At 34.5% G+C, this 18,320-nt stretch overlaps 1 protein-coding gene across 3 annotated transcripts in view; it reads right to left on the bottom strand.

The window, feature by feature from the left end:
- The window catches only part of SLC4A7 (solute carrier family 4 member 7), a 108,874-nt gene that overhangs the window by 12,745 nt on the left and 77,809 nt on the right, over nucleotides 1-18,320 (bottom strand). For all 3 annotated transcript variants that reach the window (XM_059390810.1, XM_059390812.1, XM_059390811.1), the window contains 9 exons: nucleotides 16,307-16,440; nucleotides 14,885-15,130; nucleotides 12,167-12,272; nucleotides 9,832-9,993; nucleotides 9,326-9,439; nucleotides 6,752-6,913; nucleotides 6,321-6,572; nucleotides 3,415-3,483; nucleotides 1,771-1,944 (listed from right to left, as the gene is read on the bottom strand). In XM_059390810.1, coding sequence (XP_059246793.1) covers nucleotides 1,771-1,944; nucleotides 3,415-3,483; nucleotides 6,321-6,572; nucleotides 6,752-6,913; nucleotides 9,326-9,439; nucleotides 9,832-9,993; nucleotides 12,167-12,272; nucleotides 14,885-15,130; nucleotides 16,307-16,440 — 1,419 coding nt within the window. The remainder of the gene's footprint in view (nucleotides 1-1,770; nucleotides 1,945-3,414; nucleotides 3,484-6,320; nucleotides 6,573-6,751; nucleotides 6,914-9,325; nucleotides 9,440-9,831; nucleotides 9,994-12,166; nucleotides 12,273-14,884; nucleotides 15,131-16,306; nucleotides 16,441-18,320) is intronic.

Below are 18,320 nucleotides of genomic sequence, written 5' to 3'. Positions count from 1 at the left end.
TTTTACTTATAGAAACACAAAAATTTATTTGTAAATACCTTAAGAGTTTTTGGACTTATATTAGTTAAGTGAGACTTTAACTAAAAGAGTCACCATCACTCTTTTTACAACTTTACTAGTCTTTGGTATTAAGATCTTGCTAGTATTTCATGAGAAAAAAATGCAGACTTTTCCATCTCTTCCTTTCCTTTCCTAGAATAATTCCAGAAGTACTGGAATTAACTGTTCTTTAAAATCAGCTGGGCCTGTGATCCAAGGGCAGATCTTTGGCCATTTTTCCAGTCTCTTGTATGCAACTGAGTTATACAGATCCATAAATTTTCTATTTCTCTTTGGGCTAATTCTTGGAAATGTATGTATAGAATGGAAATAACCCATCTCCTCTAGACCAGTGGTAAACAAACCACAGCCCCTGGGTTAAATCTTGCCCTACCTGTTTTGTATGGCCTGTGACCTAGAATAAGCTTTCAAAGATGCACATTTGGAATTGACTTGATGATAGGGAACATTAACTTTGAACCGCAGCCCCATGAAATATCTCAAATGAAAAAGAATTATATTCTTCTCATTAGTAGTCTTTCATTTTAAAAAACTATACAATTACTTTTTAGGATTTACCAATAAGAAATTGTGGAAATTTCTCTCCTGTTACAGAAGTGCCTATATATCTTGCGATCTACAAAGCTGAAAATATTTGATACTTTACAGAAATAAAGTTTGTCAACTTCCACACTAGATGTACAAACTTACTCCTATAGATTCATGTAGTACTTTCTGAAAGCCCCTCAAATCTCTTCCACTACTGTGATTACATTTCTTTTCTCTTTCTTAATCTTGTATATTTTGCTCTGTCCTTTTCTTCTTTACTCAAATTGAAAGGAGCTTATTCATTATTGAGTTTTACAAATAAAAAATTTGGTTGCATTTTTTAAAAAGTCTTCTTGAATAATATATGTGGTGAAGGGTATACATTTTCCTTATGAACCTTAGATGTATCTCACTGACTTTGTTCAAAATTCTCTGCTGCAATACCTACAATGTTTTTTTAAACTCAGTTTTCAACCCAGGGATTATTTCAGCATTTAATGTTTAAATACTTCACATGTTTTTAGTGCTTTTCATGATTCATTTGTAATTTGTGATCAGGAAATGTTATTACCTGCATAATTTTTATAGCTTCTTAATTTTTAAAGACTTTCTCTGTGGCCAAGTATATAACCAGTGTTTACATGGAATTTACAGAAGGATGAATATTCTCTGTTTGCAAAATTCAATATTCTGTGATAATTTAGTGAACAATGTTATCTTCTTAATACTACCTACAATTTTTATTATTTTTTAACTTCTAGATCTGTTAATTTCTGAGAAAGATGTATTGAAACATTTTGTTAAGAACTATGCTGTTCTAGCTGCTTTGCTTTTTTTATATCTCATTATCATCTTTGTTCCATAAACGTCCTAAACTTTAAAGTTGTTCAAAATTACAAAACAACATTCTGTAGCCCAAGGACTAAAGAACAAACAAAAATATGGAAAATAACAAGCGAATTCAGTTTCTAAAGTGGCTGGTTTAATAGCTACGAAAGGGCCAGTTCATATTTTGAAACACCTAAGGTACTTAAGGTGGGCTATTCCCTTTCTCAAATACAAACATTACTAATATGTTATCATATTACTAAGAGAAGAGAAAAGTAAAATACTGTTGAAACAGAGTGTTATTAATTAGTGACAAAGTCTGAAAAAAAAATTAAAAAAAAAAAAAAGCCTTACCATCATGGGGAAAACAACCGCCGCAGCTGAAGCTTTTATCACCCACAAAAGAACCAGACAAGTGAGCTGAATGACTGTGAAAATATGGACTTTCCAGAGAGGCACGTAACGAAGATATATCAGATCGGGCTGATGCTTAGCAGGCATTCCAAATAATTTTATACGGTCAAAAAACTACGTATTGAATGGAAAACAATACAAAGCAAGAAAAAGTTTTTAACAAAACCATCATTTCTGCTACTTAGGCAATTATATACAACCTTCGAGTTTTGTAATTTAAACTGTAACTTCCGTAATACGTTCTCATAGTACAGGAGAATACTGCAATACAGAACATCTGGACCCAAGGAGGGGGCAAAAATCAAGGCAATCATTCTAAATTCATGCAATTAATTTAATCAGAAGACTCAACTCAAAATGTCTTAAGTTGGGGGATTAAAATATTTAGATATGCTTATTTGCTATAATCAACTGCATAAGCCATTTACTTTCTTTGACCTTGTTTTCTAATATGTACAGTAAAAGAACAACAATTTCCAAGGTTCTTTCCAACTCTAACATTATCAATGCTATAAAATAGCCTTAAGTCACAATTATTAAACTTCCACCCAACGCAAAGGAAACTATGAGCAAATTCCTTGGTCTTTCTAAACTTCAGTTTCTTCATTTATAAACCAGAAGTAAGATCTCACAAAATTATAAAAGAAAGTTGTAAAAGAAAAAATAAAAAAATAAAGTGAGTTAATGAGATCATTTCTTGACCAGTGGAGGGGAGATCCAAGACTACTGGGGGGGAAAAAAAGATGCAATCTCTGTGAAGCCTTGCCAGCCATGGCTGGCAACATCAGACAATATGCTTTCCATGATAGGTGGTGGCCATGTGGTGCTAACAGTGCTTATGGAGCCAAGTGTTTTACATAAAGAACTAAATAAATTTTATCCAGTTGTTTTCCAGGAATTATTATAAACAAGACAGAGGAGGGAAATCACTGGGTTCTAACCTTGGCTCCATTGCTTACTTGATTAAGAACAGTCCAGAAGTCCCTCTTGTTTCTTAGTTGACAAAATTAGTATTTCTTCCTTTCCTGCCTAACAATATTGTTTTGCGAATCACAGAAAATAATTTGTGTACTAGATTTATAATTGTAATGCAATATACAAATGGCAAGTATTAACAATTCCAGTCTTCAACATCCCCCCTCTTACTATACCAGTCTTTATCAATAGTTATAAGGCCTTTCACTGGCTTCTATTAAAAAGAGATCATGATCAACTAAGGGTTGCGGGGAGGGCAGGGAGAGAGTGGTTAGGTTGTGGACATTGGGGAGGGTATGCGCTATGGTGAGTGCTGTGTGCACTATGGTGAGTGCTGTGAAGTGTGTAAACCTGGCGATTCACAGACCTGTACTCCTGGGGCTAATAATACATTATATGTTAAAAAAAAAAATTCTCATTCTTGAGGGGAAAAATGTGTAGTAAGCAATAATCACTTGGAAAATGTGGATTTGAAGTTATCAGCTACCTGCCTCCCAGAATATCATCACTACCATTATAAATACATCACTACCATTATAAAAACAATCTTGGCAAATGTAAAATATGTTTCAAGTTTCTCTACAAAATCATTATTTACTTAAGACTTGCCTGGATTCCTTTTAATGAGGAAACTCCCATATAAAGGAAAACACCATACAGGACAGGCATTGGTATAAACTGTAAGTAAAAAGACTACAGTTAGAACCCATGCTACTAAAACAATTTCATAGCAATAAAATACACAAAACACAGTGAGCACCTATGGAGGTAGAATTAAAAGATCTTTCAGTGATGAGACCTAACTTATATTCTCTATTTAAGAAAAATGGTAGTAAACAATAGCCTCCTTGAAAAACTATCTTCTACATGTTTTCTTCATGAAACGGGAGAATGTCCAGTGGTTAAGAATGTGAGCACTATAATCAAGACTGCTTGGTTTAAAAAGCCAGTTAACCTCTTCTTAAGCCTTAACCTCTCTATGCCATAATTTCTATAACAGATTGCATGAAGATTAAAGGATTTCAAATACTAAAATACTCAGAAAAGCACATGGTGCGTATCAATCATTCATAAAGCTTTAACCAGGAATTAAAATAAAAGCTTAATTAAAAAAAATTTTAAGGGCATTAACCATTAATTTTGATATCACTACCATACAGTAACTATTATACAGTAGTACCATTTACTGATATAATAATTGAACTCCACTCCAAAAGAAAGTCCTTACTACTTTGGCAGTTAGAGGGATCCCAACTGCCTATCTACCATGCCTAGGCATCCTACAGTAAAGCCATTAACAGGATCCATCCACCTACTCAAAAAACAAGAAACAACACCTAAGAGCTACAGAGGAAAACCACATTCATTCTCTATGAACAAATGAACACGTCTTTCCTAAGAAACCCAGGAGGAAAAGGTACTACAGGAAGAGAAGAAAACAAGTTAAAAATCTAATAAATATCCTCAGGAAATTTTAAGAGAATATTTTACCCATAAAGCAACTTTAGAATGCTAGGAAAAATAATAAGAAAGAAAAAGCCTTCTAGATTTAAACATATAATTATCAAATTAATTAATTCTGTCATAATGATTTTGAGAAGACCAAAGAGCTCTTTAAAAAAAAAAAAAAAAAAAAGCCAGGAAATTTTCATTAACAGTGAAGACATGGGATAGAAATATGAGAACATATTCAAAGGTCTAATATCTGTAATAGGTAATAGGTGCTAAGAAAACTGACTGGGTCCTAAGGCTTGGGCAGTTACTCTTCAAGCAGCAACAGGAGCTTAGTGAAATAGGGTATATTTCTGCCTCCGTGCAGGCAGATCAGACTGCTTAGTCCTCAGTGAACACATACGTATCATCATAATACTAATTATGTGTTCCCAGAGGGCTTACATTTTTATAATTTAACTTACAGAAAAAGCATGGACAGTTTAATTATAATTACAGCACAGAATGCAAATGTTGGTAACCATTACAGTAAAACTAAAAACACAGTCAACCAAAGGCAGCTGATGGAGGAAGACTGGCTGGTGGAACCATAAGTGTGTTAAATCCTCATAAAACATCCAACCTTACGTGACAGGCTCCCAAGCTTTTTGGTCTCAGGACCCTCCTAGGTTCTTCAGAGATAAACTGAGGACATGCTCCCCAAATACTTTTGCTTCTGTGGACTCCCAGAGGTCATCCTTAAGACTAAACTTTGAGAATCACTGTCTTGGGTAAAGAGACTCAGTGTAATAATAATAAAGCAAAAAATAAAATTACAAAAGCATGTAAACCTATAATGGTTGTAACTACCAATATAACTTTTAAAAATAAAGATGTTAAATAGAAACTATCTCTGGAGAGTTGGTTCTGGAAAGCCAACGGAAAATAGGAAGACTAACTTTTCATTTTAGGGCTTTCCTGATGTTCTATTTGAATTTCCTGCCTATATACAGTCAATACTTAAAAAATTTTAAAGGCAACATTCCTTAGTAGGGGACAATATCCCCAAAAGAATGCACTAAATCTTTCTCCTCTTTTGCCAAGTACTTCCAACAATACACTCACCACAATGCAGTAAATGCCCCTTTACCTATCTGCTTCACCAACTAGACTGCCAAGTTCTGAAAAGCAAACAATAATATATCCTATTTATTATTATTTCCCCAGTCTTAATAGCAGCAGTGTAAGTACTCAACAAATATCTGGTGAATTAGTCTGTTGCTAGAAAGTTCACGAGATGAAGGCCAAAGAAGTCTAGCATACAACTTTAATTTTTTTAGTTAATATAATAACATATATACACACTCCAAGTTTCCTCCCCAATATATAAGTGTACATAGCTCTTTGCTTAATAGTTTTTTTTGCAATAACTAGAACACCAAAGGAAAAAAATAGAGTAGAGCTCTTCCCACGATGAACTGAAAATCTCAGATTATATACTTAGCTACATTTGCTGTTGTTATATTTTTTAATCACTAGATCCATTAGGATATGTATAGTAAATACCAAATGTTAACTAAAAGATATTTAACATAAAGTTAAAGGTCTTGCATTAAACGTAGTTCTTGCATTCTTCATTTATAGTAGCTGTACGTATTTTCTAATGAGCGCTATTACCTTTACTTCATTTAGCTGATCAGAAATAATACATTTATTTAATTAATAGCAATTATTTTCACATTTTGGTCAAATAATTATATCAACCATATTTCACTATTACTTCTTCTATGATGCCCATAAAATCCTCTCGGTATATTCTTCTTTTAGATCATAACAAAGCCATGGATTAACTCCTTCCAAAACTCTATAGTCTTTAATACTATCCTTTTATAATATTTCTAAAATGGACACATCTAATACTGAAATGCCTCCTATATTAAACACCATTTATCAGAATATTATCTTCCAAGTAAATTCCAGGAAATGAAAACTAATTTTAGATATTTTCATGTTTCATTTCATACAAGCAAGTATAATTTTATGACAAAAAAAGATTTTAAAATATTGCAGTAAAGAGATTTTACCTTTAGTACTGAAGTCATGAACACAGACAGGCCCATCAGAATAAAAATCATGAGCCCTGTAACTCGCTGTTCACGAATTCCCAAAAACTTGGGTTGCTCCCCAGGGGCAGAACATTCAGATTCAACTTTCAAGCTGTTGACATGACTTATTGACAACACTGTTGCAGCCACAAACCATGGAAGTCCCATGATAGAGCAAACTCCCAACATAACACCAACCATGAGCAAATCAAGGTGATAGCCAGCTCCCTTCTGAAAAGTGAACATGAATATTTATTAGTTAAAACTGTTCTTTTAGGTTAAAATACTATATTATTTTATACACAGGGAAGAAATTAATTTTCATCTCACACATTTTAATGTTCTAGTCATTATGAAAATATCCCAAACTCTTGAAGAAATTATAGACCTGAGGCAAAGTTTAGAATTACCTTCAATTTGTGCTCCTTTCTGTTTATGATTACAGCTGTAATTTGCTGGTCCATAAAGATGAGAATGGTACAAAGCAGAGCTGGGATGGCAGCTATTAGTAAAGTCCACCAAGGGTTCTCTCCCAACGGGCTTATGATCCAGCCCCTACTTGGATCTGTGGGCTGTTAAAAAATTAAAGATAAAAAGATGTTTCTTCCTACTGCACAAAATTTCTACAACATGGGTTGTGTCTATTCCAAGAAATTCCAAGGGGTTAAAAAGAACTAGATTAAATCATGGAATGTGTAGTGAATTATCTGCAAAGATAGCCACAAGAATGCTTCCCATCCCTCGATGCAGGTCACTTGGCCATGTAGTCAATCTTTCCATCTACAGGAGGAATCCATTTCCTCCCTTGGACCTAGGATGTCCTTATGGTTTACTTCAGCCAACAGAATAAAGCCAAAGTGCCACTGTGTGACTTCTGAGTCTTGATCTCAAGGGACCCTGCAGTTTCTCTAACCCTCTTGGAACCCTGAGATTAAGCTGTTGAATAAGCCTGGATATGCCTTCTTGAGGATAAGATACAAAATGGTGAGAGAGAGAAAGGAGCCAATTATCCCAGCTGCTTCAGCCATCTGATCTGAGCTCCCAGACATGGGAATGAAGACATACTGCCACCATCAAAGCAATGGATGACTGCAGCCACAGAGAAAGATCCCAAGCCACGAGACCAGACCAGTACCAGGCTAAGCTTAGTACCAACTGCCACCGATTTACGACAAATAAGGTGTTGCTGTTTTACAGGCTTTAGATTTGGGAAGTTTGTTATAGACAAATAGGTAAATGAAGCAGAGTGTCATTTCAACATGCTCCTAACCTACTTCGAATAAAGTGAGGTCAATCTACCTACTAGATCAACTCTTAAACTAAACTGCTTTGAAGATCCTACAGACTAGTGATCTTGGCAGGGTCAGTACTAAAGGGTCAGAGGCAGGGTCAGAACTGGGCCTCAGGGCATACTTTTCTAAAGATGTGGCAATTTATCAGACTCAAATACATTCCAATGCAGTATCGTAAAATTTGTTTTGTAACAAAACATTTTAAAAGATCCTACAAGGTTAGTATTCTTGGAAGGCTCGGAATATATTGAAATCTAAACATATTTCCATTACCTAAACTTCATTTTAAGCCTGTTTTTTCATCACAAAAACATGTTAATACAAAAGGAACATTAAGTATTTTCAAATGCAGGTATTCCAATTTTCCCACACTGATACACATTAAGCTGTTTGGTATTAAAAATTGTACACAATGCAAAGTTCTTAAGTGTTCCTTGATTTATTTCCTCAAATATATCTTATGCCTCTTGAAATCAGTTTGCTACTTGAAAGCTAGATCAATAAACAATTAACAAAAATATATTTAGGGATGAAAATAAGGAACAGAGCCCAGGATTAAAAGAAATTACATCAATATTTTGAACCAGTATTAATTTATAGTTTTATTTGGTAAAAGACTTGGTTTAAAAAAAGAAAAAAAAAAAGACTTTCATATAGTCATCTTTTAATGGCCAAAAATCTTTAGAGGCTCAGTATCTGTGCTTTCAAACAAAGGTATCCAAATTTTATTATATACTTCCAGCAATAAAACAATACAATTTTTTAAAATATAACTGAGTATACCCAATGGCTCTATACACATTTATGTTAGGTTACGAATGGTTTTCCATATAGTAAAATTCATATAGTAAGTATTACAAAGCTAAATTTTTCTTATTTTTAAATAAAAATCTAAGTAGACATTCATTTTTCAGCCATGCACTCTACTTTGGAGACTACCGGTTTTAAAAATAATTTCTCCCCAGTGAGAAATAAAACATACTAAAATTATATTCATTTTATTCCTTATTTCTAATCCCCTTTAGACCTTCGGTTTTTAAAATAAAGATATATATAAAGATAAACATAAAGATAATCAGTGACACAAATACTCAACTATAAGAAATTCCAGAAACTACTCAAAAGCTATTAACTCCTACTTAAAAGGGAAAACAATTTTTGAATCTATGTTATGCATATGCTGTATTATGCACAACATAGCTACAGGCTACTGATGAATGCAAAGGGTTCATGGATGGTCACATAGGTATCATTCTTTTTGTGGAAGAATAGACTTAATTCTCTCCTGACTCTGCTAGAAAATGAGACATGGAGTCTTCCATTTATTGTCAGATAACACTACCCTACTAATAACTAGGATCTCCTTGTTACAATTCTAAATTCAAGTTTGAGTCACTTCCTTATGAAGGAATAAAAAATGTTTCTTTTGCCTGGAAAATACATCATGAACTCCAGCTACAACAGCAGGGTTAAATTTTTTAAATGATTCCCAAATACCATTGGTATTTTCATTCACTCTCCCTGATAGGACTAACTTCAATACCTTCTTGCTTACTTCCTAAATAGGTTCACTTGTCTCTTCACATCTTGTCACCTTTTATGTATGTGAGAAATATATATTTCTATGAAGTGTCTAATTTTAAAATAGTTTGGTATCCCAAGTAACAAATAACCAAATATTTTAATTCTTACCTCGAATTTTTCAGGAACATGAAGTTTAGGAGATGGAACTCCTACAAGGTAGTCAATTGCAACCATTATTACTATTGTGAGAAATACAGCAAAGTCACTGATTGTCGATCGCACCTATATTAAAGGGATTATGTTAAAATAAACGCAGAGAAACTATGTCTTTTCTAAATAATTCTCACCTTTCAAATTAAAATATGCCACTAGAAAGTGTGAATAAGGTTTTTAATTAGTGACATGCCCATGAAATACATTTATATCTAATATCTTTTCAAAGAGACAAAACACATTTCACAACATACTACTACCATCCCATTCCTCATGGTACCATTATCTTCCTACTGTTATTCAGAAATGTGATATACATTTTTTACTATAAGTAAGTTCTTTACCACTATTTGATATCAAGTATTAACCCCAAACAATGTATTACTGTTCTGAAAAAAAACAAGGTAACAAAAACTAAAAACATGAATACTATCAGGACTCCAAAACCACACCCCAATTACCTTAGTAGGAAAATACCGCTTGGTCTTAAATTGCTTGAGGAATGAAGACAGAAAAAATGTTGTGAAAAATAAGATGACACACCAAAAGAGCACATCTGGAATATAAGGGCCATGAAGACTACAAGCGGATCCTACAAATACACCATGAAAGGTTCTACATTCCTGGGGAAAAAGGAGGAAAAATAATAGAAAAAGGAGAAAATGAAGAAGATTCTCAGGTATCTAATAAATTATCAGTGAACTCCACTGACTCAAAGATCCTAGTGACTGAAGACATGCCATTATTTTATATTTCACTTAGAAAGAAAAAATACTGCCAAGTCAACTTTAACGCATCATCAACTATAAAATATACTCTGAGTTCAGAGATGTTACAGTTTGAAAAACATGTGTATCTTAAGTCACTGGACTGAAATACAGTGTTTTGCCAAGTTATACCCCACGGTCCTTTCAATTCCATATTCCCTTTAGTGAATATCTCGGAGTGAATATTAATTTCCACATATTTTGTATGCATTCTTGCTGATCCGCAATTTTACTATCTTTTCTTTATTTCCAAACAAGTTGCTTAAAACAAAAGGAACCAACAGAAAATTGCTACTGCATCTACTTTCAATGCTGAATAAGAAATGGCTATAGTTGTGCTAAATTCAAATGAGGAATAAAAACCGGGTGGCTTTTCTGACTTAACTGAAAACCATGGGTTTGAAGTATGGGACTAATTGCAGCAGAGCAATCATTCGAATAGTAATTCTATTTTTTAAAAAATCTTCATCAATTATATGGCATAATATAATGTAATTTTCTATTGACCTAATTTTCCTTTTGGGGAAAAAGTACTGAAAGGCAACCAGAGATTAACAATGATACATATCACTAATGTTACTTATATTCTAAGGAGACTCATTTTAACAAACACAACTCAGGTTTACCAAGAGAGAAATAGTCCATTATTCTCGATTTCTAATTGCTGAGATTAGTACAGCTACAGATTTTCATCGTGGATCACAAAAATAAAAGCTATAAGTATAAAAAACCAACAAAAACAAAAACTGTGGGCCTTTTGAATATCAAGAAAACAAACGCAGAAGACCATTATCTATAGTATCAGGACCTCCTATTCACCATTGTATGAGGTCTTTTTTAACAGATCACTTTCATTTGAGCACCTCTATTAACTCTTTGGTAGCAAAACTGACTTTTTAATAAAACAGTGAACCATTAATCTAGGTTGATTACTGATCTATAAATGTGTTTTAAATCAGCACTGTCCTACAGAACTTTCTGTGCTGACGGAAATGTTCTATATCTCCACTGTCCAATGTAGCAGCCATACGAACAGACTGAGGTCTTGAAACATGGCTAGTGAAACTGAGAACTGAACTTCTAATTAATTGTATTTAATTTAAATTTAAATTAATTAATTGGTTTAAATTTGAATTAGACACATTTGGCCAATGGCTACTATAGTGGACCATACAGACTTAAATTATTAGTGAGAGAAAATTGCAGACGGCACCCTTCCAATTACATATCAATACCCTCCCAATAATATAGCTATATCTTTAGTGAAAAAACAATGACCTATAATCACTTATATGATATAAAAAGCACCAGAGAAGCTCAAGAGCTCTTGATTTTAATTGATATTGCCAGAATCACTTTATACCTTAATACCAAAGCCCAGTCTGGGAAGTGCCCTGAACAGATAGATACTCTAAGGCCAGAACAACATTATAAGAACATGTGGTAGTACTCCGTACACAGTAGGTGCTCATTACATGTTTTTGTCCTGTTTCCCTTTTTAGGTGCTTCAGTTACACTAGTTTCTACAGACTAGACTACAGAGTAGACCACTATGCCAGTTAAACCAAGTTCAGTTTGATATCGAGGACATTAGGAAAGGATTCATGATCTTCTAAATAAGCTGTTCATGGAGGAGATAAACTGATACACAGAGAACAGAACAATGGATATGGACTGTTCTGTCAACCCCAGTATATTCAACCATAGTCCTAGTAAACACTTTCTTTGAATTTATCAATCTACAATCTACATGGAATTAGATACCGGAAGTATATTCACTTTTTAATTAATTATATCTTGGAAGTCACATTTAGTTCATTTTTATCCCCCTTACCAGGTTCATTCTTTCCAGCCTACACTTTTCACCGCATGATACATATACATGTGGTAACTCCTGTCTGCTCAGCACAACACTATACTCTGAAAACACACCATACCTACTGATCAAGAGGAAAATGTAGGTCTACTCATAAAAAGCTAAAGAACTAGGTTAATGTTTGCAAAATCCTTTATGTTATAATGTACTCACAGAAACAGTGAGATTCCCCCAGAAAATATCATCTGCTGTTAAATTCTTTTCCTTCCATATTTTTAGAGTTTCATTGCTAGGGTTAGGAGGTTCAACACATACACATCTGAGAAATGAGAACAGGATAAAATTTTAAGGGTCCTGCATTTCATGTTTACATTTTATTAAATCAATCACACAATGTGGTAGCTTTTTTTTTTTTAATTTATTTATTTGACAGATAGAGATCACAAGCAGGCAGAGAGGCAGGCAGAGAAAGAGAGAGAGGTTTTAACCCACTGAGCTACCCAGGCGCCCCAATGTGGTAGCTTTTTGTTGCTGTTGTTCGATCTTATTTATTTGAGAGAGAGCACACGTGCGTGTATTATGGGGAGGGGCAATCGGAGAGGGAGGAGCAGACTCCCCACTGAGCAGGGAACCCAGTCATGGGGTTAGATCCAAGACTCAGGACCTGAGCTGAAGGACACTTAAAACACTGAGCCATCCAGGCGGCCCTGTGGTAGCTTTTAATTAATCTTTTTTCCCATGCCGCAATGCACGGAGATTAAAAAGTGAAAACACATCAGAAACAATGGAAGGGAACAAGATTTGGCCTATGTAAATAAAAACGTAATTAATATACAAATATCAATACAATGATATTTTAGAGTACCTTAATGAAACCTGTTACATATATCCCTTGGGGAGGGATACTATTTTCTTTAAAAATATGACAAGATACCACCATGTTTAGCAAGGTCACTCTCCACTAAATATTACCTACTTAACCCTCAGGGGAGCTATTCTGCCTCTCGACACACACATACACAAAACACACAGATTCCCAATAAAGCGATTCTCCTATTAATGCTTTGTACTCTGACAAGCCCTGCCTACTCATGCTCATCCTTCACTGATCTTAACATTCATTCTTACAGAAATAAAGTAACATGACTTTTCACCAGGACAGGACTAGGAAGGTCATAAGGAGATCAAAGAGTTCAGTTTATATCCAGAACTATCTCATCTAAAGACAAGCTAGAAGCACACACAAAGAAATCTCTAAATGTGAAATTTTAAAAAGAAAAAGAAAAAAACAATAAAAAATAAAAAGAAGCAGCACGCAGGAATATTCCCAGTTAGATTATGAGCTGTTCTGAACACAAGCAAGAGGCTGGACTTTGGATTCATTCCATGCTCTATCATTTACTAGCTGACTCGAGGCAGGTTTTAACCTCCATGAGGCTCTGTTTCTTCATATACAAAAGGGGCTATGATACAAATAATCAAGTCACATGTGATATGAATTATGCAACACTGCTAACACAGTACCTGCAAATGCTCACAGGATGTCAGCTGACTGAATCATGTTCACATGTAATTATTCAGTTAACCAGAAGCAAATACTATTCTGATTGGTTGGAACTAGCTATAAAAGCCATGCTTCATAAAGATCAAAGGAACAGGAAAGAGGAAAAAAACAAGAATAACACTTGAAAAATTAACTAGTTTAAGAGCAAAGATGATAGCACAAAACAGAGTTGGCATCAGAATGTCTCTCCTCTCCTCAAATAGGTCAATATCTCATAGAAATTTCCATACTCCTCCCTACTCTGTCCATCCAAGTTGAGTATGCAAGAAAGGGATGGAGGGAAAGGGGAGAGCACAGGGATTTGAGACTTGGGTAGGCAGAAGGAGGGAACTGTATCCTTGTTTGTTGGTGACCACTTTCTCCATGTAAGTCAACCAAATCCAGGATCACATTTACACCAAGCATGACTGCTCAAAATAGCAAATATAGGTCTCTATCTACCTAGATACATTTAATTTTAACAACCTATTTGACTTTACTGAATATATTTCTAACTACTATAATTACTTTTCAAATCTTATTTTATTCTAGAGTCTTTAAATATTTTCAATTCATGATTTTCTTATCACAAGTACTGCACGAAATATTACACGAGAGTATACTGAAATTATACTTTAAAAATAAATACTATCAGACTTCAAATACAAATTATTAGACTTCAAAAAATGTTAATAAGATAAAATTTTATCAAACTTTAAAGTAAATATTATCAGACTTCAAATAAAAATTATCAGACTTCAAAATGTTAATGCAAATGTAATATACGAAAAATGTAAGAAACAGAGGAGTACCCAGGTGACTCAGTTGGTTAAGCGTCTGCCTTCGGCTCAGGTCATGCTCCCAGAATCCTGGGATGGAGCCCCGCCCCGGGTTCCCTGCTCAGCGAGGAACCTGTTTCTCCCTCTGCTTCCCATTTGTGCTCTCTCCATCTCTCTCTCTCTCTCCCAAAAAAATAAATAAAATCTTAATATACATAAAAAAGAAAAAAATAAAAGAAATATTACATCCTACATTCAGGATTGGCTAAAGAATACAAGATCTAATATAATTGCCTGATTCAAATAGATCGCAGTTACCAATTAAATTTAAATTGACTGATTCAATTCAAACAGAACACCAAAAATACACATACTTGAGTAAGTTGTTTCAGGGAATAAAAATGATTGAATTTGTTCAACTGTATTTATGTTCATGGAGTGCTCTGGTAAAATCTCATCTGTAATAAACAAGTCAACCTCCATATAGCTAGTTGGGTAGTTACAGCTAGATATACAATGAGCATCACAATGCAAATAAATTCATTTTTTTTGACTCAAACATCTCTGCAAAAATACATTTTAATACCGGGGAAAATGGAATACACTTACGAGTAGTGGGTCAGTTCATCTAAATTGTTGTGCATATTAAATGCATATATTTCTCCTAAATGAAAGAGCTTCTCCAAAGCCTCATAGATGAATATGATGCAAATTAAAGCCGCAAAAGCCTCCTCTGTGAATCGAGTAATATAACACACAAGGCTGCTCGCATCTGTTGCAACCAAAACAATGCACAAGAAAGCAGTCCACAGACCAATACTGGTTCTTAATGACAGATAGGAAAGCTGATAATCTCTGTTTAGGAAAAAAACATGGACATGATAAACATACACACATGGCAAAGTATTATTAAAATTTCATAACAAGCAATAAAAAGAGTATGGAAACATAAGATCCCGAAAAAAAGAGCAAATTACCAGATAAAAATAACAACTAAAGAAAGCTCTCTGTACGTTTCTGCTGTAACTGAAGATTACAGAATTACAATGGTTATATTTTACCTATACAAAAGATTTACAGTGAAAGTCTACCAGGTAATTAACATTCCAAAACCAAAGACCTCACTTTGAAATCAGTTCTAAGGAGTAAATGACAGATGTACATTCTATAGGACAACTAGACGTGACTCTCTAAAGACCCAGAAACTCTGTCAACATAATAACCACATCCCTGTCCCCTTCACCACCACCACCAATACCATCCCCCTTGCCACCAGTGTCACTGCAGGAAGTGACTTCATTTTTTAAACTCAGTGTCAAGTAAGAAATTACTTTAAGACCACAGGGTCCAGAATACTTCAGGACACTGCATTCCCTCTCAGTCTATGTACTTAGTATGCCAGATTGCAATCAGAATCAGCTTGTTCAGTGAAGAAAGAATCAGAACAAGATGAGTTAGATGAATCAAATATTTAATTAAATTTAAGTTGTTTCAGGCTAAAATATTCAACTACACTTGTCTCACAAAAGGAACGGTACTGGCCATGTCAAATTCCAAGTCTACCAGCTATAGTACCATGCACTGATTCCCACTGTGAATGACCCAGCCAGTGGAGACCACAACACAACAGATAGCTATGGCTGTCTGATTGATATGGCCTGATAGATTAAAGTCAGCTTCAGCCTCCAAGATCCACCTCTTTTTAAAATTCCTTTGTATGACCAACATACCAACTAATCAACAATGAGTTTAACACCTTAGTGGGTTTAAATTTGCTAGAACATAAGATTCTTATTGCCCAAGTGATTTGTTGACCAGGACTCAAATCCACTGATTTTATACTCAAGGTGACTGAGGTAGGAATGATAGTAGGGACCAGAGTACGGTCAACTACATGGCAGCCCCAAAATTCTGAAAATATATAATATATCAGGTCTTCTTTTTCAGCTACTAAATACATAAAGTACCTTTAACTAAAGTTAATAAACAATGTAATTATACACATATGATAAGTAAATAATAATTACATACCTGCAGAATTTAAATAAAATTTTTTCAAACACTAAAACTGGACCTGTGCTCCCCAATATTGTTAGAGGTTGCCCAGCAAACAACGAATAGGCAATCCCAGTTAATGATGCTCCAAAAAGAGACTCTATTGCACTCTGTTTAAGGAAAAAAGAAATGAATAGAAGTAATACATCATAAACCTATCTCTAACCTACCAAAATACATATAAGACATCTGGAAAATAAAAATACTAATCAAGCAGTTAAAAATATAAAGCAGACACAACTTTTAAGTCAAATTTAAGTTTTCAATATGGAAAATTACAAATACATTTTAAATACATAGGGAAAACTGCTTTTTTTCATATTAAAAGTGAACTTTTACAATCAACCTTTATTCAAAACATTATTGTGGGAGGCCAGGAGGGAGGACTAAGTGCAAGAGAGATATAAAGATTTTAACTCTATCTATAGGTATTTCATTTTTTAAGTTTGTGGGGAGTACAAAGACGTTTGTTATTTTTGATGTTTTTGTTATGTCTGAAAGAGTTCACTTAAAAAAACAGAAAACATTAAATATTCCATATGGTGTGCACAAAAACACTTTCAAGTAAATAAATCAGAAATTAACAACTGATGCCATCCTTCTCAAAATGATTTCTAAAAAGCAATTTTCTACACATTTTAAAGAAATTCATTTTATATGATGGGCTTAACTAACAGATATCAAAAATAAAATGTTTTTACCCTAAAACAGATGGAAAATCTCTTTAAAAAACTCACAGCAACTATTAAATAAAGAGGTGGTTAAAAAAGATAAAATAAGAAAATGAAAGCCTCAGGAGAGTTTTACTTAAAGCGAGCATTTCGTTTCTGTACCACTACCAACATTACCTTTTAACTTATTAGATAATAAGGGGTACAGCCTATGCCACTAGACAAAGGGGAGGGATTAGAGAGAGAAGAGCAGTTTACCATTTACAAACATCAAGGTCAACGGAAGGCACTCTCAAGAGAGGAAAAGCCCATCCTTGGTAAGGCAAGGAAAAGCAGCTTATGAGAAACACCCCTCCCGGACCTGGCAGGCAGCAGAGCAGCAGGCAAGAGCGGGCTTCAGAACCAGACTGGAGCAGGAGACCCATTTCTACTAGACTTTAAGCCATAGCCGTTATCTCAAATGTTTTAAGCCCAACCTTTCTCTCTTTTAAATAGAGTGACCAAAGCCAAGAGAACTTAAGGAAGCCATGTTTGTGCAAACACCTAGCAAGCCTACAGGCTGCCATACAAATGCACTCAATAAATGTCAGTAAATCTCATCATCAGTAATAACAATGTCTTCCAAAATCAAAATCACAAAAATAATAGTATGCAGTAAAAGCATTACTCAACTACTACTATAAAAATAGGATCAAACTCACATATTTTTGGCAAGATGAAGTGTCCATATTAACTGCTAAGCCATTATAAAATCCTTAGTTCAATTAGACTGTATAATTTAGGAATGAATTTAAGTAGAGCTCAAGTCAAAGAAAAAAATGTCTAAATAATGTCTACAGAGATAGAAAGCAAAAAATTCAGAACAGAACCAAGGAGATGGCAAAGAAATGCTAAGGGGGGGGAGGGTGAGAGGGATAGGCACAAAATTACAGTTTTCCTTCCAAAGATCATGTTGAAAAGGCAGAACCTCCCAGATGAAGACCTTCCCTTCACCACCCCCCCCCCACTGCTCTCCCAACCTCTTATTGTCACATTCACTAGCTCCTTTACCCAGATCTATTCTTTTTCTAATTTTGTTGTGTTTATTCCCAAACTGAAAGGTCTCTCTCCCTAAAGAAATCACTGCCCCACCACCCCGCCTTCCCCTCGTGACATTCCCAAGTTTCCACTGTAGCCATCAGAAGCCCTACCGTTATCCTTCCCATACACCTCGCCACTGCATGGCACTGACCACTCCACTTTCCTCTTTACTCTTTTTCTCAAAGCCTCTATTTTGGTTTTTGCAAAATCACATCATGGTGATTCCTCTTTTGAAGTTC

This window comes from Mustela nigripes, chromosome 2, assembly GCF_022355385.1.
Source record: "Mustela nigripes isolate SB6536 chromosome 2, MUSNIG.SB6536, whole genome shotgun sequence".
NCBI classification, from domain to species: domain Eukaryota; kingdom Metazoa; phylum Chordata; class Mammalia; order Carnivora; family Mustelidae; genus Mustela; species Mustela nigripes.
This window is presented reverse-complemented; position numbering and strand designations above follow the sequence as displayed.